We start from the raw sequence: 23,574 nt of genomic DNA on the forward strand, positions 1-23,574 counted from the left end.
ACTATGTAAATGTTTTTCATTAGCTACACATGTATAACCTATACTGAACTGCTTATCTTCCCAGTAAGGGGGGGTGACAAGGGAGGAAGGGAATGAATCTGGAATTCAAAGTTTCAAAATCAAATGTTAAATATATATATATATATATATATATATATATATATATACATACATACATACATACTATTATTGGGAAATAAGATATGCAGGCACTGGGGCATAGAGATCTACCATGCCCTACTGGAAAAGTCGAAGGGGGTATGGGAGAAGATATGGGAGAGATCAGATTGGAGAAGGGGATATCCTGTGGGACTACTATTTTGGGGCGGTGAGTAGGGGAAAAACAGAGAAAATTTGTAACTCAAAATCTGGCAGAAATGAATGATGTAAATCAGAAGTTAATAAAGCATTTGAAGAATGAAAAAAAATTATAAGTGAAACAACAAATTGTTTTAACACTGATACAACAAGCTTTAGTTTCCTTTTGATGGAACTATAAAGTTTCTACCTGCATTAGTGAGTACTATAAAGAGTGAATGCATAACTAATTAATTACATTATCTTATCTTCTTTACTGAAGCTGCAATCCCTACTTCAATTATAAATTTTGTGCTTCTGGTGAGTTAATTCAACCTGTGTGGAGGAAATGTTATTCAGTGAAAAGAAATATTATGTTTAAGTATTAAAATTGATGGATCTGGTACAAAGATATTTAAACTTTAAATACCTCTTATTTATGTAGCACTTTAAAGTCTAAATTCTCCCCCAAATCCTGTGAGATAGGGAGTTTAAAAAGTCTTCACATTCACGTGTTACAGACGAGGACAAAACACTTTCCAAACATTTTAAAATATTTTATTTTTTTCTCCAATCACAAGTAAAAACAATTTTTAACAATCTTTCTTTTAGTTCCAAAGTCTATCCCTTCCCTGTCCCCTCCCTGAGAGGCTAAGCAATTTGATATAGGTTATACAAGTGCAATCATATAAAACATTTCTATATTAAGTCATTTTGCATAAGAAAACTTGAACAGAAAGAAAGTGAAAAATAATATGCTTCAGTCTGTATTCAGATGCCATCAGTTCTTTCTGGAAGCAGACAGCATTTTTCTTGAGTCTTTTGGGATTGTCTTGGATCATTGTATTGCTGACAACAGCTAAGTCATTCACAGTATTCATCACAAAATATTGCTATTACTTGGGGCGGCTAGGTGGCACAGTGAATAGAGCACCGACACTGGCGTCAGGAGGACCTGAGTTCAAATCCAGCCTCAGACACTTAACACTTACTAGTCCTGTCACCTTGGGCAAGTCACTTAACCCCAACTGCCCTCCAAAAAAAAAGAAAAAAATATTACTATTACTGTGTACAATGTTCTCCTGGTTCTGCTCACTTCACTCCATTATCAATTCATGTAAGTCTTTCTAGGTTTTTCTGAAATAACCCTGCTCATCATTTCTCATGGCATAGTAATATTCGATTACAATTAAATACCACTATGTGTTCAGCCATTCCCCAATTGATGGGTATCTCCTCAATTCCCAATTTTTAGCCACTACAAAAGGACTTCTTTATTTTTGAACAAAGAGGTTCCATGTTTTGAAATCACTTTGGGATACAGACCTAGCAATTATATTGCTGGATCAAAGAGTATGCCCGGCTTTATAGCACTTCAGCAGTTCCAAACTGCTCTCCAGAATGGTTGCATCAATTTACAACTCCAAGAGTGCAGTCGTGCCTCAGTTTCCCCACATCCCCTCCGACATTTATCATCTTCCCTGTCACATTAGCAAATGACCAGTGTGAGGTGGTGCTTCAGAATTGATTTAATTTGCATTTCTCTAATTAAGTGTCTTTTAAGAGTATTTCTTCATCTGACTACACATGGTTTTGACTTGTCGGAAAACTGCTTTTCATACTTTGACCATTTATCATTTGGGGAATGACTTACATTATAAATTTGACTTAGTTCTCTGTTTTTGAGGAGTAAGGCTCTTATCAGGGATACTTGGAAGTAAACATTTTCCCTGCTTTCTGCTTTCCTTCTAATTTTGGTTCCATTGATTTTATTTATGCAAAAACTTTTTTTTAATATAATCAAAATTATCCGTTTTACATTTCCAAAATGCTCTATCTTGTTTGGTCCTAAATTCTTCCCCTATACATGCACCTGACATGTAAACTATTTCATGCTCTCCTAATTTGTTTATGGTTTATCACCACTTATGTCTAAATCATGTACCCATTTTGACCTCATTTTGGCGTATCAATGTAGGATGTTGCTCTATACCTAGTTTCTGCCATATCGTTTTCCTATTTTTCTAGCAGTTTTTGCCAAGTAATTTGCTTTTGTCCCCAAAGCTTGGGTCTTTGGGTTTATCAAACACTACAGTACTGTGGTCATTAATTGCTACATATTGTATACCTAATATATTCCAGTGACCCACCACTCTTGTTTCTTTAGCAACTATCATACCGTTTTGATGACTGCCACTTTATAATGAAGTTTGAGATCTGGTACACCTAGGCCACTTTAGTATTACATAATAATAATTATTCACGTAACTTTTTAATAGCTTGATATGGCACTGAACAAGTAGGTGGATTTATCATTTTTATTATATTGGCTCAGCCTACCCATGAACAATTAATATATTTCCTGTTGTTTAGATCTGACTTTTATTTGTGTGATGTGTTTTGTAATTGTGTTCATACAGTTCCTAGGTTTGTCTTGACAGGTAGACTCCCAAGTATTTCCTATTTTCTATAGCTATTTTAAATGGGATTTCCCTTTCTATATTTTGTTGTGGACTTTGTTCGTAATATATAGAAATGCTGATGGTTTATGAAGGTTTATTTTATATGTTGCAACTCTGATGAAGTTGTTAATTATTTCAACTAGTTTTCTTTGGATGATTCTCTAGGTATAACATCATATAACATCTAAGTATATCACATCATCTGCAGTGATAGTTTGTTTCCTTCATTTGCCTATTTTAATTCCTTTCTTTTTCTTCTCTTATAGCTATAGCTTGCATTTCTAGTACAATACTGAATAATAGTGATGATAATGGACATTCTTGCTTCTCTCTTGAGCTTGCTAGGAAGGCTTCCAGCTTATCCCCATTACAGATAATGCTTGCTGATGGTTTTTGAGAGACATTACTTCTCACTTAAAAGAAAGCTTCATTTATTCCTATGCTCTCTAGTTGTTTTTTTTTTTTTTTAACAGGAATGGGTGTTGTATTTTGTTTTGTTTTGTTTTGTTTTTTTAAACAATCAGGGTTAAGTAACTTGCTCAAGGTTACACGGCCAGTTATTTCTGGGTGTGGTGCTGAGTGTCTGAGCCCGGGATTCGATCTCCAGGTCGTCCCAACACTGGAGCCGGTGCTCTTACTTGCTGTGCTACCTGGCCGCCCCTGTTGTATTTTGTTAAAGGCTTTTTCAATTGAGGTAAATCATATGCTTTTTGTTGGTTTTCTTATTTATATGACCCATTATGCTGATAGTTTTCCAACATTATTAATGTTCACAATTTCTATGATGGCAAAGTATGATACTAGGATAACACTGCATACTGAAAATGCTATTTACCCCAGGATAGCATCAATTTTCACAAGAAACTGAAAAATATCAAAATGTCACCTATGTTAAATAATTGTGCCCTGTACAAAACATTTTACAAAAGTAAGTCACAGATGCCATGTATTTTATCAACAGTACTGAACCCATAATTTCATTAAGATGTGTTTCTAAGACATAAACTGCTTACAAATAGCAGAAAACTGCATATCTCAAGGTGTGTATATATACATACATACACATATAGGTGTCCATATACATATGTTAAAAACACATCTTATATATGTGTGTATTTTTATTTAATCACCAGTATCAAAATCTAATCATTCCCCAAAGGAAGATATTTTCTCATAAAAATAATTCCCTTTTTATTGATAGCAGTTAATAACCCACTTCCTAGAAAGTTCCAAAGTCCCATTTAACTAACATTAGCCCAACATAAGATTGGAATACTTCTATAGAAAAATACAAATTTCAAAATATTTGCTACTTCACTTCCTAGAATGAAGAATTAGTGTATTCACTAATCAATCAATATTATACTAAATCAGTCACAATCTTATATATTAACAGTGACTCTGTCACCAACGTCTGAAACTTCAATACATTATCAACACAAAATTCTTATGTTTAAATATTCACTTGCTCTAAGGTACACCTCTTTGGCTTGTTTTCTTAAGTTTTACAACCCATGGTCTACAGTAGTGTTTATGCCATCTTTGGTTTACTTGACAGTCATATTTTTAAAGCAGGCTGCCCAGATGAACTAACATGCAATTCTAAAGCCAAATCAGACTTTTTAAGTAATGCAAGAACTGTTTTTCAACCCACCAATGATTCAGTATCTCCATGAAGAATTTTATGGGGGCAATAGCATTAGCCTAGGATGAAGCAGTAATTATTTATCATTCTGGATCCCAGAAATATGAATTAATGACAGCAGAACAGACACTGGTATATCTGAAAATGAGTAGATCAATCTATTCAGGCAGCAGTAGACTTTTAAGTTATAATTAATCAATGGAAATCTCTTCCCCTTGAAAGGTTAGAAGTCATCAGTTCTTGAATCATAGTGTGAAGGGAGGAGAAGCAAGAAGAAGAATCTGACAATACAATGCTAACACATATTTTTCCTTTGCTATTCTTTACATAGTCTTAATCAAATAGCAGCTATAGTTTGTTCATTTTTTTTACAAAGAGGAAAAAAATGCATATTAAGAGTCCAGACATATTAATTACTTAATACTTCCATGGCTTGAATCACTGAGCTGTGGATGACCCAAGATGTTTTCAGAAATTAAATATCCTTTAGTCCACCATCATAGATAGAAGGAGCAGTCTCTATTCTAAAATGTTATATTTTTTATATATGCAAGTATATGTGTATATATAAATATACACACATTCATATGCATCATGTTACTGCCCCTATATTCTCTACATTTCACATTTAAACCATCATCCCTTTCTCACAGTTTTTTTTTGTACAACAGTAAATCACCTAGAAGAAGCCCCTTACCTGATTACATCTGTAGAACTGGAACACTTCCCTATTTGGGTCATTCACGTCATCATGACTTTTCACAGCTGTGCAGATAACCACCAGGAAAGCATTTGTTTTAGCTATGGCTTAAGTTATGCTATAATTGCATTACTATTCACAATGAGAATGCTCCATAAGAAGCTGTGTGCTTTATTTCCAAAAATAAAACACAGGAGTTCAGGTCTTTGATTTGTCTTTCTTTGTAGGCAATTCTCAAGTAAACATTTTGTGACACATTACCAATGTTCTGCACTGGCATGGGATATTACTGTAAAGTCTACCGCTACACACACATCTGAAGCAGATCTTTTGTTATAGTTTTTGCCAGAGCCCAAGTTTACCTACAAATACCCTCAAGTATTTGAGGTCTCGAGTCAGTGTACCTTAGGTACTTAATAAAAGAATGATGGCTGGCTACTGACACATATATACATTTTAATTCTAATAAATTAAATTATTTGTATCAACTGTGGGTTGTGGGAAACCCTTACATTTCTTCATTTTAATACTTAACTGGCACATTAATTAGCAGTGAAGGAGACCTTCTGAAAAATAATTTTAGAAATGACTGTTTCCTCTAATTTACCTCATTCTAAATCAGTCTCAAAGCAACTGATTATAGAATTTTAAAAACATGAATTTAACAATAAGATCAGAAAATTATTTTGAATATACATAAGACTCTACAACAAATTATTTTGTACACAAGCAGTATATATTTAAAAAAAAAAGTTTTTAGAAACATCCTAACATGAAGTTTGTGCTTCTTATAATTCCCAAGAAGCCAACCAGTATATATTCACTTTGAGACACTAGTTAGCTCTTAAGAAGATGAAATCCAGTTTTCTATGTTTTTAAACAAGATAGTAGTTTCAACTCTGCTACAGCAATATTGAAATGCCTTCTATGGGCATTAGGAATAAAAGAAAGCATCAAACTCCAGACCAACAAAGTTCTCACCTAGCCTGAGATTTCTACAACATAATACAGAAAAGAGGAATGGATGATGGGTTCATGGTATTCTGCTTCACATTCAGTTAGGCCTTCAGGGCTTTTCTGAGGTCACCAAAAAAGTTTACCAGGGTGCTAGCCATGGCTGTATCTACTGCAGACTGAGGAAGCATCCCTCGAAGATCTGTCTGAATATAGCCTGTCAAAAGACTTTGATCATGACTATCTTTAAGTGGGACACAAAACCAACCACAAGGATGATTATATCCACGGACAAAATCTGGTCTCACTTCTTCATAGTGGACACTTACACCTACAAAACAATTTTAAAATAACATTATTAAGAATAATAATTTGGAACTACTTACTATATTCAAAGGATATGAGGATTTCCTACCTAAGTTTTGTTCCTATTTTTCATACTGAGAAAATTAATCACCAATCATTTTAGTGATACATCAACCAATGAACATTTTATTAAGCACCTGCTGTATTCCAAGCACTGTGCTAAGGATTGGGCAACAAAAAGAGGCAAAAGATGAACAGTCCCTGTTCTCACAGGGCTTACAATGTAATGGTGGAGACAACCTGCAAACAAATATATCACCTAAATATATATATAAACTAAATATGTTATTATATCATTAATATATAATAATAAATAATCTATATTCTATATATACACACACACATACTAAATATAGTAAGCTTTGTACAGAATAAATAGGAAATAACTAACAAAGGGAAGGTACTAGAATTAAGAGGTATTGGGGAAGGCTTTAATAAAAGATTGGACTTAAAGGAAGCCAGGGAGGTCAGTAGTCAGAACCTAAGTGGCAAAACGCAAAAGAAATTGTCCGTAAACTCCTGGGGAGCCACGGACTTTGGGCCAATTCTTGACTGCCCACGGAAGCCAGATGCAGAGAAGTTACTTCTGGTTACTCCCAAAATACAAAATCTAAGTTGGCTAAGATACTTAAGATCATGCTTATCTGCAAACACCAACTTTTGTAAACATAGCAGCTATTACTTTATCTGCAAAAGAAACTCTCTAGGAAGCAAAGAATTTCACTTGGGACAGTTTCCCAAGATTGAAAGGAAAAGTACTGCTTGGAATCACAAAAAAACCAACTAGATAGCTACATATACCACCACAAATTTTCCTATTATGACCCAGATCCAGTAGTTCTGAGACTTAAGTAAAGGGAACCCTGCTTTCTTTAAGAGTTGTGAAACCCAAATCTGCAAAAAAAAAAAAAAGCCACCGCCTTATAACAGTGATTGCAATTCAACAGCCACTCACATCTTATTAATTATTATTGTTTAATATCAATTACGTCAATAATTAAAACAGATAAAATATAGAGAGAACACAGAAAAGAATATCCATTTAATAAATAACTGACTTAATCCAAAGAGACATAAAAGCAATATAGGTCTGAGATTATTACCACATGACAAAAGCCCATCTTCATACTGTGTTGTATAGGAGAAATCAACAAACTCTCTTGGCGCAATGAGGTTCCACAGCTGCCCAGCAGTAGTGTAACGCATCACACAGAAATTCTACAAGACAAAGGAAAGAAAGGAACTAAAATGACTGGCTAGGGGTGGCTAAGTGGCACAGTGAATAGAGTACCAGCCCTGGAGTCAGGAGGACCTGAGTTCAAATCCGACCTCAGACACTTAACACAAAACTAGCCACGTGAGCTTGGGCAAGTCACTTAACCCCAATCGTCCTTCCTTCCCCCCCTCCAAAAAGCAAAAAACCCGAAAAACGAAAAGAGCGAGTATAATAAGGAATTACACCTTTGTAAAACTTGACCATCCAGTTCTCTACTTGTTAAGGTGTTTTTTGATCTGATTTCAAGGACTAATTGTCAATGGAACATCTGCATACATGCACGGACCCTGGAGAGGAAGGCTATGCTTTTAGAATGTTCATGCTACAAATGAGGGAGAATCTTAGATCTAGAGCTTGAAGGGACCTTGAAGGCCCTTCTCTTCTTCTATCACATTTTTTTTTGGATGAAGAAGACTTAGGCCCAGAGCAGGGAAGTGACTTTCCTAAGGTCACACAAGTGGAATTCAGGCTCTGTGACTCCTAAGTTTCACTCTCTTCCCACTGTAACACTATTTACAAAAGAAGAGATAATGGTGTTCCCAGTCATAAGGGTTTTGTGACATGGGCAAGCAAACTCCAAATTCCGAATGGGTTTATTTTATTTACAAATTCACTTCAGTGACTTTGGTTTCTTTGAGAGGATGCACAGGATCCTACCACGAGTCTTTACTGATGTCACTTGTGACTCCCAGAGCACCATACATGCAAACACATTCAATGTCTTCTTAGAGAAATGATTTACCTCTTCAAACTGCTCAACAATGTCCATGGAAGTCATTAAGCTGTCCCAATCCAGGCGACAAGGCCCCGGACGTATATGATCTATAACGTTGTTAGTAACATCCTCCATGACACCTTGGACTTTGTAACTAGAGAAATAGATGTTAAATGTTATTAGAGAAACATTTCTGTTATCTTTTGTAAAGCAGAAATGACTCTGAATGAATAAAGGAAATCTGAAGGAGAAGTTTAAGAGCGGGGTGTACATCATGAAAATATCACTTCATAACTTTGTTCTACACACTTCCTTCATTTCCTTGACCTAGTAGCATACAGTTGTCTGAACTGTATTATCTTGACATAAATACCATGAAAATCTCATTAAATCACAAAGAGCATAAAAGCTTGCATACTGCTACCATTCTGGGGTTAGGACACATATATATTGTTATTGCACATTCATTCAGTAATATCCTACTGGTACTAAACATACTATTTCCCTTTGGACTTTAAACAAACTCTGGGCCAAGGATATCTCTAATAGATTCTGTTTTAGGACCTGCAGACAGCTGGAAAAGGATGTAAAACAAAATCCCTACAAATTAAGTAATTTTAAATCAACAAAATATTTGTTAAGATCCTACTATGTACAAAGTGCTGTATGCTAATGGGGGGATGGGGAGGGTGGGTGGTGGAATGGTTCAAGGATATATAAGACAATCCTTTCTCTAAGAAAATTAAATCAAGTTTGTGAAACAAGGGATGCTAACAAAAGTTAAGTAACATTAACTACAAAAACACAAGAGATATAAGGCAATACATGATTAATCATCAAGGGAAGTAGCAGTAACAATGATTATCTTAATAAGGCACTGCAGTATAGGAATGTATACTGCATAAGAAGTCAAAGGACCTCGTTTCAATTTAACTTAGTTCAACAAACATATCTATATATCTCCATATATACACATAGGTATACCTATATGTCTATAAATACATTTATACACATATGTGTATACACACACAACGTATCTGAGAGACACTGTGCTGTGAATATGACAAAAAATAGTTTTTGCCCTTAAAGAATTTACATTCTGGGGCGGCTAGGTGGTGCAGCGAATAGAGCACTGGCCCTGGAGTCAAGAGGACCTGAGTTCAAATCTGGACTCAGACCCTTAACACAAAAACTACTATGTGACTTTGGGTAAGTCACCTAACCCCAGGTGCCCTCCAAAAAGGAAAAAAAAAAAGAATTTACCTTCTACTTAGAAGCAACTATGTAAACATAAAATCTTTTGAGGAGGATTAATGACTGAGGAGATTAATCAGGGAAGGCTTAGCAGAGAACATGAACTTAAATCCTAAACTAATTCCAACTTAAACCCTGAACTAATCCTAAAAAAAGGTACATATTCTTCTAAGAGGCAGAAAAATAGAGAGTTCACTCCAGATAACAGGGACAGCATCTAAAAATGCACAGAGATAGTCTGAGATAGACAATTAAGTTCATGGAATAATTAGTTGAGTAGAATGAAGTGTGTAAAGGAGGAAAGATAATTCTGAGAAAGCAAGCAGAAGCAAGCATGGGGAGAACCTTGAATAACAAACTAGTAATGAGGAACAGTAGGTTTTTAAGCAGCAGAGCGACATCAAAAGATTCTGTCATAACCTATTATAGTCCTGGCTCTTTCATGTACCAGTTATGACTTTAAATAAGTCATTCATTTTTTTCTGGGACTAATTATCTGTCGAATGAGGGGATTTAACTAAATATTTCTTAGGTTGCTTCAAATAAATTCACCAAAAATTTACCTCAGAATCACAGAAATTCAATGTTGAAAGAAACCTCAGAGGCCATCCAGTCCACAATGAATCTGAATCTCCTCTACAATATTATGGGCAATTTGTCATCCATCCTTTGCTGAGGAAGAACTCATTATCTCCTTTAAGCAGTGCATTTCCCTTTTAGATAACTAATTCTTGCCAAGTTTTACCTTATAGGAACCCTACATTTGGAGGGCATTTGGGGGTAATGATTGAAAGAGTAGAGAAGATTGCCAGCGGACAAAAATGGAAAAGCAGAAAAGCTTATGATAGAACCTTGACAGATATCTATGTTTAAGAATGTAATGGTAAGGGAATTTGAAGACCTTCCCCACCCCTTAATAGGCCTAGGGAATTGGAAGATCTTCCCTGCCCTGGGCCTCACTTGGAGCCCAACAAGAGAAGTTTGCTTAGGGGAGGCTTGCTTTTCACCACACCTTTTGTTACTTTGTGATTAGGCAGTGAGTCATCACAAGGTTGTGATGTCTTCTGACCCTGAAGAAGGCTAGATGTATATATACCCTGACGTGAGATTTTGCTTTGGGGCTCACTTTGGGAAGAGTTGTGTGATTTAGCCAGATGAGACTCTGGGTAATCCTTCAGCCCCCTGGCTTTGAACAGCCAGATGCTGGTGCTTCTCCATCTGGTAACTAACTACATAGGTAAGTAATGGTCATACAGCTAGAAGCCATGTATGTTGGTCTGTTGAACTGTTATTTTCTCTGCATTTTTTGTCTGCTTCTAATTCCTGTTTGCATTTTCTGAAATTCAGGGTGCTGACTTTTTCCCCTGAACTAGGTAACTGATATATGTGTTTGATTAAAGTAAGATTGTTAACCCTTTTTGAGTTACTTTCCTTTAGAAAAGCAGATCAAAGAATCTGTGCTAGCTGCCATTCTGGGGATGCTAGGGTACTTGCTGTTACAAAAAAGAAAAAGATGATGAGAAGCCAGCAAAGAAGCCATAAGGAAAAGTCAGTAAGCAATCATCATATAGTATCAACAAAGTCTGTGAATTTAAGGGTATCCCAAAAAGGGCAAGGTCACCAGTGTCCAATATTGCAAAGATCATGAAGTAGGCCCCTCTTCTGAGGCTATTTCACTTTCTGAAATAAATGGTCCTAATGTGATACTTTATGGATGAGCATTAATGAAATATAAACTTAACTTTATTCTTCATAGGGAAAAGGAATAGGGAAAGCTATTAAGGAAGGAAGTCGAAGAATTCTACTGCTCTTTCTTCAAATATGTGTCATTCATTGTTTCAGGAGTTTTCTCAGAAAATGAGGATTAACTTTCCCCCACTCTATCTCGTTACAAAAGCATTTTGCTTTCTAACAATTCATCCACTTCTAGCTTTCCCTGACCTTGTCATGGACCCTGTCCATCTCATACATCTAGTGATTCTGGTCAGTCTTGGACATTGTAATCCAGAGTGTCAGGGTGCATTCTAACGTTTTTTGGGATAGCAGGAGGGACCTTAAGTGTGCAAATTCTACTACAGCATCTTCATTCAGTAGTATGAACTATTTTAATTTTTAAAAATAGCCCTAAAAACCAAAAGGCTAACACTTCTTGTCCAATACAAATTCAGTGATCATATATGTATGTGAAGCTTAAGATTAAAAACTACCTTTAGAAGATAAACTTACAGATATCCACTAAATTCATCTGATGGTTTTCGCCAAACTGTTACATCTTTCTGAAAAAAATCAAAACAGGACATTGTAATACTGTAAACATCATTTGAGCCACTGAAATCAGTCGCTTAATATTTTCTATCCCCTCATAGCCATATCCACTTTAAAATATAAGGAAATCCTCAATGAGAAATATAAAACTGTCTATATTTTGCTTTCTATCAAATGAGTTGAATTTGAAATTGTTCTACCCTATTAAAGTTCTTCAAATATTACCTAAATTATAGCATCCCAATAAAGTATTATCATACCATTAGGAGGTACCAGGCAATGTGAAGCGTAATGGCACCATTATTCTGCTTAATGTTATGATTTATACAAGTTAGTGCAAAAAATCACTCATTCTACACTAATGACACATTCACCTGATGCAATAATGTCTAATTTTCATTATATGTTTTTAGTTGTATTATATTCACCCATTTAAACTATATATTATTTCAGATAAGTTTCCTTTTTTAAAAAATTATTTTATTAATGTAATCTTTTTACATTACCTTGATTTTCCCCACTGTATCTTCCTCCTTCCCCATCCCAGAGAACCATGCTCTATAACAAAGCCTTTCTTTTTTTTCCCAAAGAGGAAGAACAGGAAAAATAATCAGCAAAAACAATCAATACATTAAAAAATATATATATGTATATATGCAATGCTTGTCACACTCCGACCTCCAAAGTCCTGAGAAGAAGTGTCTTTTTATATCTTTTCTTGGAGTCATGCTTGGTCTTTGTAATTTTGCAACATTCAACTTTTGGGGTGTCTTGGTGGTTGTTGCTTCTTTCCATTCGATATGTTGTAGTAACTGTGTGTATTATTTCCATGGCTCTGCTTACTTCACTATGCATCAGCTCATGCAAATGTTTCCAAGTTTCTCTGTATTCATTGTAGTTGTTAATATTATATAATGTGTACACAATCTATTCCACTGATCCACCACTGTTTCTTAGCCAGTATCAGATTGTTTTAGTGATTACCACTTTGTAATATAGTTTGAAATCTGGTAATACTTGACTACCCTTCCATCGTGATTTTTTTTACTGATTTCCTTAATATTCTTCAAGATCTTTTGTTCTTCCAAATTAAATTTTTTTTTTAATCTGTAAAATGATTCTTGGGTAGTTTGATTGGTGTGGTACTAAATAAGTTAATTTAGGTAGAATTATCATTTCTATTATATTGACTCAGATTCCCCATAAGCAATTACTATTTCTTCCATTGTTTAGATCTGCATTTATTTATGTGCAAAGTGTTTTGTAGCTGTGTTCATATGGATGTGTTTTTGATGGTAGAATCCTAAGTATTTTATACTGTCAATAGTTATTTTAAACAAAATTTCTCTTTCTGTCTTATCCTGCTGGGACTTACTGGTAATATCTGGAAATGCTGATAATTTATATGTTGGTTTATTTTATATCCTGTAACTTTGTTGAAGTTCATTGTTTCAACTATTTTTTTATTTGATTCCCTAAGGGTTTCCCAATCATATTATCTGAAAAAGAGTGCTTATTTTGTTTCCTTGTTGTCTACTCTTACTCTGATTATTTTTTTTCTTATCTTATTGTTATAGCTATTATTTCTAGTACAATATTGTTACCATAATAATGGTGATAATGGATAATCTTGCTTCACCCTTGATCTTACTGGAAAAGTTTCTCCATTGCAGGAAAATGATTGCTCTTGGTTTTAGATAGGTACTACTCATCATTTTAAGAAAAGCTACATTTATTTACATGCTTTCTAAAAGTGGTTTTAGTAGGAATGGTTGTATTTTGCCAAAAAAACTTTTCTGCCATCTATAATATAGTCACATGATTTTTGTTGCTTTTTGTTACTGACATGGTCAACTATGTTGATGGTTTTTCTAATACTGAACTAGCCCTGCATTCATGGCATAAATCCAACTTGGTCATGGTGTATGAGATTTGATATATCACTGTAGTTTCCTTGCTGCTATTTTATTTAAAATTTTTGCCTCAATATTCGTTAGAAAAAAATTAGTCCATGGTTTTCTTTCTCTGTTTTTGACCTCCATCTCAGGTATCAAAACCACATTTGTACATTAAAAGGAATTTGGTAGGACACTCTTTTACCTATTTTTTCAAAGAGTTTATATAGCATTAGAATTAACTTCTTTAAGCAGCTGGTAGAATTCATTTGTAAATCCATAAGGTCCTGACAATTTTCTCTCAGGGACCTCATTTATGGCTTGTTCAAAGTCTTTTTCTAAAACAGGGTTATTTATCTATTTCATCCTTCTGTTAATCTGGGCAACGTGTATTTTTGTAAATATTCATTTCTCTTAGATTGTTATTTTTAATGGCATATAATGGTACAAAATAGCTCCTAACAATTGCTTTAATTTCTTTTCCTTGGTGATATAGTCTACCTTTTTAATTTTTGATAGTGGTAATTTGGTTTCTTCTTGTTTTAATCAAATTAACCAGTGTTTTATCTATTTACTGGGTTCCCCTCACACACCATGAAACCAGCTCTAATTTTATTTATTCCATTTTTTAAAATCTTTCAATTTTCTTCTCTCTTAAATTTCAGGGTTTCTATTTTGGTGTTTAATTGAGGACTTTTTAATTTGTTCTTTTTCTCATTTTTTTAAATTGTATGCCCAATTCATTCATGAGCTCTTTCTCTCTTTGATGTAAGTACTTAGAGAAAAAAATATTCCCCTGAGTTCTGCTTTGGTTGCATGCTATAAATTTTGTTGTCTTATTAATGTCATTCTCTTTAATGAAATTTATTTGTTTCTATAATTTGTTCTTTGACCCAATTATTTTTCTGACCACTTCCTCCTTTAATCCATATTCCTTCTTATCTCTTCCCCTTCCCCCTTTCTTTAATCCCCTTCCACTCCTACTCCTCTATTCTGTAAGACAGATTTCTATACCACACTAAGTGTGTGTACATATATATTACGTATATATACACATACTTATGTATACACACATATAAATATGGATATTATATATGTATATATGAATATAAATTCTCCCCTCTTTGAACCCTTTCAGATAAGAATAAAGTTAAAGTATTGCCTTCTTCCCCCCATTTTCTTCTCCATTCTAAAAACTTTCCCTTGTGTGCCTCTTCGTGTGAGATAATTTTCCCCATTCTTCTTCTCTTTTCCCCTTCAATACATCCCTCTTTCTCACCCCTCCATTTTTTTTAGATCATCGACATACTTGATTCATAACCATACCCTCTTTCTAAACAGACTCCATCTAATATGTATTAACAACATCTAAAGTTCTTAGAGGAGTTATATGTACCATCTTCATATATAGGAATGTAAACAGTTCAATCTCTGACTAAATTTAATCATATGATTTCTCTTTCAGATTTACCTTTTAATGCTTCTCTTGTATTTAAATGTCAAATTTTCTGGCTATCTCTGATTTTTTTTTTATTAGGAATGCTAGAAAAACTATTTCATTAAATGTTAATTTCTTCCCCTAAAGGAAGAGAGTAAGTTATATTTGGTTGTAATTCTATCTCCTTTGCCTTTCAGAAAATAAAATTCCAAGCCCTCTGTGCTCCTTTATCATGGTAATTGCTAAATTTTTTGTGACCTGACTGTGACTCCAAGATATCTGAATGGCTGCTTTTGGTATTTTCTCCTGGGAGATAATATTTTCAGAAAGTAGTTTTACCCAGGAACTTGGAGATTTTACTACAATATTCCTGGGAATTTTCATTTTGGGATCTCTTTCATGAGATAACCAGTGAATTTTTAAATTTCTGTCTTGCCCTCTGGTTCTCAGATATCCAGGCAGTTTTCCCTTATAATGTCTTAAAATATGATGTGTAGGCTCATCACGTATATATAGCATAATTTTCAGGTAGTTCAATAATTCTTAAATCTATTTTCAAGGTTAATTTTCTTCTAATGAAATATTTCACATTTTCTTTCATTTTTCTTCATTCTTTTGACTTTAGTTATTTTATTTTTGCCTTTTTTGGAGGGCAATTGGAGTTAAGTAACTTGTCCAAGGTTACACAGCTAGTTTTTTTGTGTGGGTGTTAAGTGTCTGAGGCCAGGACCGAACTTTAATTATTTCTTGATGTCTAATAGGGTCAAGAGTTTCCACTTGCTCAATTTTAATTTTTTTTTTTTTTTGCTTTTTGGAGGGCAATTGCCCAAGATCACCCAGCTAGTTTTTTGTGTTAAGTGTCTGAGGCCAGATTTGACCTCAAGTCCTCCTGACTCCAGGGCTGGTACTCTATTCGCTGTGCCACCTAGCTGCCCCCAATTCTAATTTTTAAGGAATTATTTTCTTCAGTGAGCTTTTGTACTGCTTTTTTCCATTTTGCTAAATCTGCTTTATAAGGAATTATTTTCATCTGTGAAGTTTTGTACTTCTTTTACCATTTGGACAATTCTACTTTTTTTAAGTTCTTTTCTTTAGTGATGTTCTGTACTTCTTTTACCAAGCTATTAGTTCTCTTTTCATAATGTTCTTAAATTACTCTCATTTCTTTTCTGTTCAAAATTATTTTTGCTCTTTAAAAAAAAATCTTTCTTTTGCTCTTCCAGGAATTCTTGTTTAGTTTGTGTCCAATCTGCATTACTTTTAAGCTTTGCTTGTAAATGTTTTCAGATCATTGTCTTGCAAGTTTCTGTCATGAAATTCCTTGTCACTATGGTAACTTTTTATGTTTTGTTGTTTACTCAATTTTCTAGCTTATTTTTTGACAATGAACTTTATGTCGCCAAGGTGGGCCTGGGGTAGGTGAAGTGGGGATGACTGTGCCAAGTTTGGGGCTTTTTTACTGTTATGTTTTCCAGGGGAGGAGGGGAAAGGTGGAAGTCTATACGTTTTTGATGCTTTCAAGGTGGTATGACGTGGAAAGAGGAATGGTCGCTACTCTCCCCATCTGTGCTCTGTTCTTTACACAGGTATGGGCCCTATTTCCTTGCAACTGCAGGTGCCAGCGCTCCTCTCCAACCTGGAACTACAACCAAGGCCCCTGCTCTCTCGTGACCCTCTCAACCATGGAACTATGACTCAAAATTGGATAATGGAATATGGAGCTGCCAAACAGTGCCCCATATTCACCCCGTGCTAACGGAGGTTTCCCCTATAATCTCTGACAAGCTGTCCAATTCTCTTACTGTCTCTACAAGGTGAGGGCCCTTAAAAACTGCTTCTACTGCTGTTACTGCCACTGCAGCTGTCTCCAAGGTCTACCACTTGTGTTGCTGATAACCTCTGCTCTGGGGCACAGATCTTTTACCTCCTTAACAGCCTTGTACTAGAAAACTGTCTCTCCCTGACCTTTTATTGGCTATGTCACTCCAAAATTTGACTTGATACATTATTTTAAAACTGTTTGGAGGGGAATGTTGGGATAATTTGACTGAAATGCTCCCTCTACTTCACCATCCTGGTTGCATCTCCTATAGAGTGCTCAAAATCCAGCTTCCTTATCTCAACAAGATGAGAAACCATTATGATACAGTTGTTATGTTAAAAATTCAATAAGACTATTCCTCAGCTCAATACTTACTTAACAAATGAGAATATCAACCAATATAAGATTAATAGTAATAACCTTCCCTCTCAAACTTAAACTACTAGGAATACACTTTTCTCAGATTAGTTTTACATTCATTCAAATCACTGTTTCTGGTGCATAATTTCCACATTGATAATGACTCTCACAGTAAAATAAGAAGCCCAATATATAATTAGTTTCTAAGGTAGATATTATCTTCCCAAGAAAAAGATGGGGTGGCCAGGTGGTTCAGTGAGTAAGAGCGCCAGCCCCAGAGTCGGGAGACTGGGGATCGGTTCCAGCCTCAGATATTTAACACCCACACAAAATAACTGGCCACGTAACCTTGAACAAGTTACTTAACTCCAATTGCTTAAAAAAAAAAAAAAAGATTGGGGCAGCTAGGTGGCGCAGTGAATAGAGTACCAATCCTGGGGTCTGGAAGACCTCAGTTCAAATTTGGCCTCTAACACTTAACACTTACTAGCTGCGTGACCTTGGGCAAGCCACTTAATCCCAATTGCCCTGCATTACCCCATCCAAAAAGAAAAACAAGGAAAAAGAATGAAGATAAAGTACCTTGGACACAATAATTGTTCAATACATATTTGCTGAATAAATAAGTGTCAAGCACAAAAGCAAAATGTTCTCAAGACTCAGTTCTGGTTTACTGCTTTCCCCCTTAGACCTCTCATCCTAGCACATATACATATGCAACCTATTGTGTGAATCAGAAGCTAGAAACTAAATTAGATTGATAGCACTTTTTGGAGAAACTGTTCATTATTATGGCAGATTTTCTAAAGTTTCCTGAAAGAAGATATTTATGAGTAAAAATACCAAAACCTTATACTGCCTATTAAATCATGAGCCAGCTGTTATCCTTCAGCATAGCAAAAGGGTTCTGGGGGGAAGCTAGGTGGTGCAGTGAATAGAGCATCAGCCCTGGAATCAGGAGTACCTGAGTTCAAATTTGGCCTCAGACACTCAACACTTACTAGCCATGTGACCTTGGGCAAGTCACTTAACCCCAATTGCCCTGCCTTCCCCCCTGCAAAAAAAAAGAAGACAAAAAAAGAGGTTCTAAAATGTTAATGCAGTAAGCATTATTTTGTGAAAATCTAGGCCTAATGATCAACAATCTAACTTGTGTGAACCACAATACATGAATAGTCACACTTTACAATATGGCGTGTACCAAAAGTCTTAGTGTAGTTTTAAGCTTTGGTAGCCTAAAATTAAGCTTTTGGGACACTAAGACTTCTGGGACATCATGAATTTCCATCAAAGAAGGAATTAAAAAATCATTATAGATAGCAAGTATAAAAAATTTACCGTTTTCTTAACAATTCTCCACTTATCGTCTTCAAGTCTATGGTACTGGCACAGTGTGTTTTTAATTTTAGTTGCTAGGAAAGTAGCATCAGTCAAGGGCTCCATTTCTTTTTCCTGTTTTAAAAATTAAGATTAATCATGAAATTTGGGGATCTATCAACACATCAAAGTAATCATTGAAACATTTTTAGCAGGTATTAAAAGTAAGAAAAGTTAAATTACAACCTTGTTTTTCATTTAAAACAAGAATCTATGGAAAAGAATAAGTTGTAGATCACTTAAAGAAAATGCACTTACATACATATACACACAAACCCTCTATTTAAAGACTTGTGCCTTGGAAAACATTTTTTAAGCAAAGTTCTATTGCCCATAATTTTAAATACAGCTAAAAAGGCCACTCATCTTTACAAACATCTTGGGGGGGGGGGGTGACATACAGTTGGACAATTATTTAGCCCCAGAACTGAACAGGAAGAGATTGGGTTAGATCACATCTGGAAAAACATCATGCCTTTAGTAATCTAAATACCCTTATTGCCTTAAAAATATTTCTCTCTAATGGCAAAATTCCCCAGGTACTTAAGCTATAGTTGTGGAGCATGTGCATCATGACTCCAAAAGAATCACAACTGCAGGTGACCCAGTAAATTTTTGGCCAAGATGACTATCTGAATTACAGGCAGGTAGATAAGTCTACCTCTCTTCCCCCAGCAACAAACTCCATCAACTCCAGGAAACCAGGAAATCACATCAGGTCAAATAATAATCAAGAAAATCAATCAAAAAAGTAAATTATTCCACTCTAAAACTACATAAGTTACCTGAAACTCACAAGAAATAGGAAAGGGAGTCACTTGCAAAGCCAGTTGCCAGCACAAGCAAATAAGCCAGCAGGTTCCCAATAGGATGAGAGATGTGTCAGAAGAAAGCATAGTCTGCAACTCTGTGTCAAAAAGACACGAGAGGGGGGCGGCCAGGGAGCGCAGCAAGTGAGAGCACCGGCTCCAGTGTCGGGATGACCTGGATCAAATCCGGGCTCAGACACTTAGCACCCACCCAGAAACACCTGGCCATGTAACCTTGAACAAGTTACTTAACCCCAACTGCTTAGGGGCGGCCAGGTGGCTCAGCTAGTAAGAGCACTGGCTCCAGTGTCGGGATGACCTGGATCAAATCCGGGCTCAGATACTCAGCACCACACCCAGAAATAACTGGCCATGTAACCTTGAGCAAGTTACTTAACCCCGGTTGCTTTAAAAAAAAAAAATACAAGGGTCAAAAAAAAAAACAACCTAGAAAGGTAAATATATTCCAGCAATTGGAAGGGACTGTAGAATGATGCAATACAAACATTTTTTTATTGATTTTTTTAAATTAGCAAGCATTTATTTTCTTCTTCCCCATGAAAATAAAAATGAAGCCAAAAACATTGCAAATAAGTAGTCATCAGGCAAAACAAATTCCCATCTTGGCTATGCCCAGAAGCATGTTTCATTCTGTATTAGTCCATAAGCTCTCTGTCAGGTGAATAGCATTTTTTCAACAGTTGATCATTACTTAGATCAGAGTTCGGAGGCTTTTCAAAATTGTTCTTTTTCTACCATCACAAAGGTGATGTTATAGTCTTTTCCTGGTTCTACTTATTTCACTCTGCATCCGTTCCTACAAGTCTTTTCATGTTTCTCTAAATTTTTTTTCATTTCTTACAGGACAACATACCATAATTTGTTCAGTTATTCTGCAATCTGACAGACATCACCTTAGTCTCCAGTCACTGCCACTACAAAAAGAACTATTATAAATACTTTTATACATTTGGGTCCTTCTTTCTTTGAGCTATCTGGGTTGTATACCTAGTAACGGTATTTCAGGATCAAAAAGCATATAGTATGTACAGCTTTGTAACATTTTGGACATAGATTCAAATTGTTTTCAAGAAGCACTGAATGATCTCACAGATCCACTGACAATGAGTTTCTTTTCCCCCAACCCTTCCAATATTTGTTTTCCTTTTTGGCAACTTTCCTAATATTGGGTGTGAAATAGAATCAGAGTTGCTTTAATTTTAATTTCTCTCATTATTACTGACTTGGAGCCTTTTTTTAAATATGGCTACTAATAGCTTGAATTTCTTCCCTTGAGAACTGCCTACTCATAACTTTTGGCCAATCGACTGGGAACTAGCTCTTATAAATTTGAATAATTTCCTTATAGGTTTTGGAAATGATCTTTATCAGAAAAACTCACCACAAAGATTTTTTCCAATTAATTTTCCCTTCTAATCTTAGGTGCATTACATTTGTTTGTGCAACTTTTAAGTTTTATGTAAGTAATATTGCCCATTTTATTTTCCGTGAGCCTCTTTATCCCTTAAATGGTCATGAACTATTCCCTTATCTATGGATGAGAAATAATTTCTTCTTTGCCTAAATTAATTGTGACATCATATTATATATCTACATCATGTATTCAATTGAAGCTCACCTTGATACGTGGTAATGAGGTGCTGATCTAAAGCTACTTTGTACCAAATTGCAGTCCAATTTTCCCTGAATCTTTTGTCAAAGAAAGAACCTTACCCCAGGATCTGTGGTCTCTGCATTTACTGAACAAGAGGCCACTAGGTGTGTTTGCTTCTTTATGTTTTATACATAATCTATTCCATTAATTGACCTTTTTTTTAAACCAGTACCAAATTATCTTGATGATTATTGTTTTGTAAGGTTTAAATTCTAATACTACTAGATCCTCTATCTTCCCATTTTTTTCATGTACATGAACCTTGAGGGTGCTTGGAACTGTTATTGTTTCTAGTTCTATAAAGGATTGGTACGGCACTGTCAGTTTTATTACATTGGTTTGTCCTAGTTATGTACAATTAGTGTATCTCCAATTATTTAGTTTTGTCTTATGTAGTGTTTTGTAATTATATTTAGTACAATTAGTAATTAGCATTCAGATAGAGAGAAGAAACAAGTGTCCCTTCAGAACCTTAATGTCTTTAAACAGATTTAGGGAGTGAAATAAGAAAAACAGAGTACCTGGGGTGGGGGTTGGGTTTGTTCTTCTCAGGGTTTTATGAGGGAAAAGAGGGCTGAAAAAAAGTATATATATATATACATTTTTTTTTCTAATGTTGAAAAGAGGAAGGGGTGAAATTTTCCATTTTGCATAATCTAAATGTGTGAGATTATACAAATATTAGGAAAACGTAAGCATGAATTGAACCTCATTTGTGTTTGAACTAAATAAAAAACTCACACAAGCACAAAGAGTTTGATGTAGAAAAACATCAAACTAAATGGGGTGGGGTGGGTGAGGGAGAGCTGGCTAAAGGAAGGAATATAACCAGGAAGGGAATATTAAAAGCAAAATGAACTTTCTGATCTTGAAGGTGGAAAAAAGGAAAGAAGTGGAAAGAAAAATGGGTGTCTGTCAATTGGAGAATAGTTGAACAAATATGGCATGCAAATGAATGCAATGGAATATCAATGTGTCATTACAAATGATGAAAAACAACAAATTCAGAAAATCTTGGGAAGGATGAATAGGTATAGAATGAAGTGAGCAGAGCCAGGAAAAGTGATGGACTAAAAGGCAGAAAGAGACAAATTTTCTGAAATGGCCACATTGAGATTTGCTTGTTTGACTATGGTTATTTGTTATAAAGGCTTTTGCCTTCTCTTATTAAGTGGGAAGGCAGGTAGTTTGCAGAATAATGCCTAAAAAAAGAGGGTGGGGGAATGAGAGAATTAAACATTTCTTAAAATGCACATTAGAGAACAGAAGGAAGTTCACATAGTAAAAGCTAGATAAATGCACACTGATTGAAGCATAATAAACATATACATGTATATATGTATACATGTGCAAGGCTGTACTTGAACCAACTCTTATGAATGTACAAGAGCTGATTATTGAACTTTCAGTGTGAGCATTTACACCTCAGAAACCAGCAAACACTACAAATCAGGCCTTAATTAATTTATTGCTTTGTTGATTGCCTAGACTTAAGAAAATGATGAATAAAATTAATAATGCAGATTAAACTTAAAAGTCGCCCCTTGGGGAAGTCATGTGTTAAATGTTTATTAGCACTCCTCAGTAATATGTATGTCTATATTACTGACAATACCTTGTATGAGAGCAGTGTTAAAAACATCATAAAAAATATATATGACTATAAAATTCCCAAAGGATATATGGAAAGATGTAGATAATGAGACATATAGGAGTTGACCATCCATCTGGTCACCCAAGTGGCAGTCATGTCATCCTTGATGGCTCATTCATACCTCATATCAGTTGCTAAATCTTGTCTTTTTTCTCCACAATCTCTCTCAGACACATACCTTTCTCTCTACACAGCCTCCTTCAGGCCTTCACCACCTCTCCCCTGTACAATTAAAATAGCCCTCTAATTCATCTTTCTGTCTCAATATTTTTCCACTTCTCTCCAACCACCATGCAGCTGATCCCTTAAAGGGTCTGATCATGTCATTTCCCCTTCTTAGGGAGAAGCTAGGTGGCACAGTGAATAGAGTACCAGCCCTAGACTCAGGAAGACCTGAATTCAAACTCAGCCTCAGACACCTGACACACTTACTAGCAGTGTGACCTTGGGCAAGTCACTTAACCCAAACTGCCTTGTCTTCTCCCCTCAAAAACAAAAACATTTCTCCTTCTTAATAAATTTCAGTGACTCCACTGTTGTTTGTGCCATGACATGCAAGTGAACTGGATTTAAGTGAGGGAGGGTTGTGCAAAGTGACCAGCCTTGCTTT

General features: G+C 35.3%; 1 protein-coding gene across 1 annotated transcript in view; it reads right to left on the reverse strand.

The window, feature by feature from the left end:
* Positions 1-839: 839 nt before the first annotated feature.
* STARD4 (StAR related lipid transfer domain containing 4) overlaps positions 840-23,574 on the reverse strand; it is a 28,325-nt gene continuing 5,590 nt past the window's right edge. The window contains exons 2-6 of the mRNA XM_069096102.1: positions 18,788-18,901; positions 11,896-11,945; positions 8,443-8,569; positions 7,528-7,642; positions 840-6,389 (exon numbers count right to left, since the gene is read on the reverse strand). Coding sequence (XP_068952203.1) covers positions 6,163-6,389; positions 7,528-7,642; positions 8,443-8,569; positions 11,896-11,945; positions 18,788-18,892 — 624 coding nt within the window. The 5' untranslated portion in view covers positions 18,893-18,901 and the 3' untranslated portion in view covers positions 840-6,162. The remainder of the gene's footprint in view (positions 6,390-7,527; positions 7,643-8,442; positions 8,570-11,895; positions 11,946-18,787; positions 18,902-23,574) is intronic.

Source organism: Petaurus breviceps, unplaced genomic scaffold, assembly GCF_028583685.1.
Source record: "Petaurus breviceps papuanus isolate PSGF00001 unplaced genomic scaffold, PetGlider_PUasm1.0 229, whole genome shotgun sequence".
Lineage (NCBI taxonomy): Eukaryota > Metazoa > Chordata > Mammalia > Diprotodontia > Petauridae > Petaurus > Petaurus breviceps.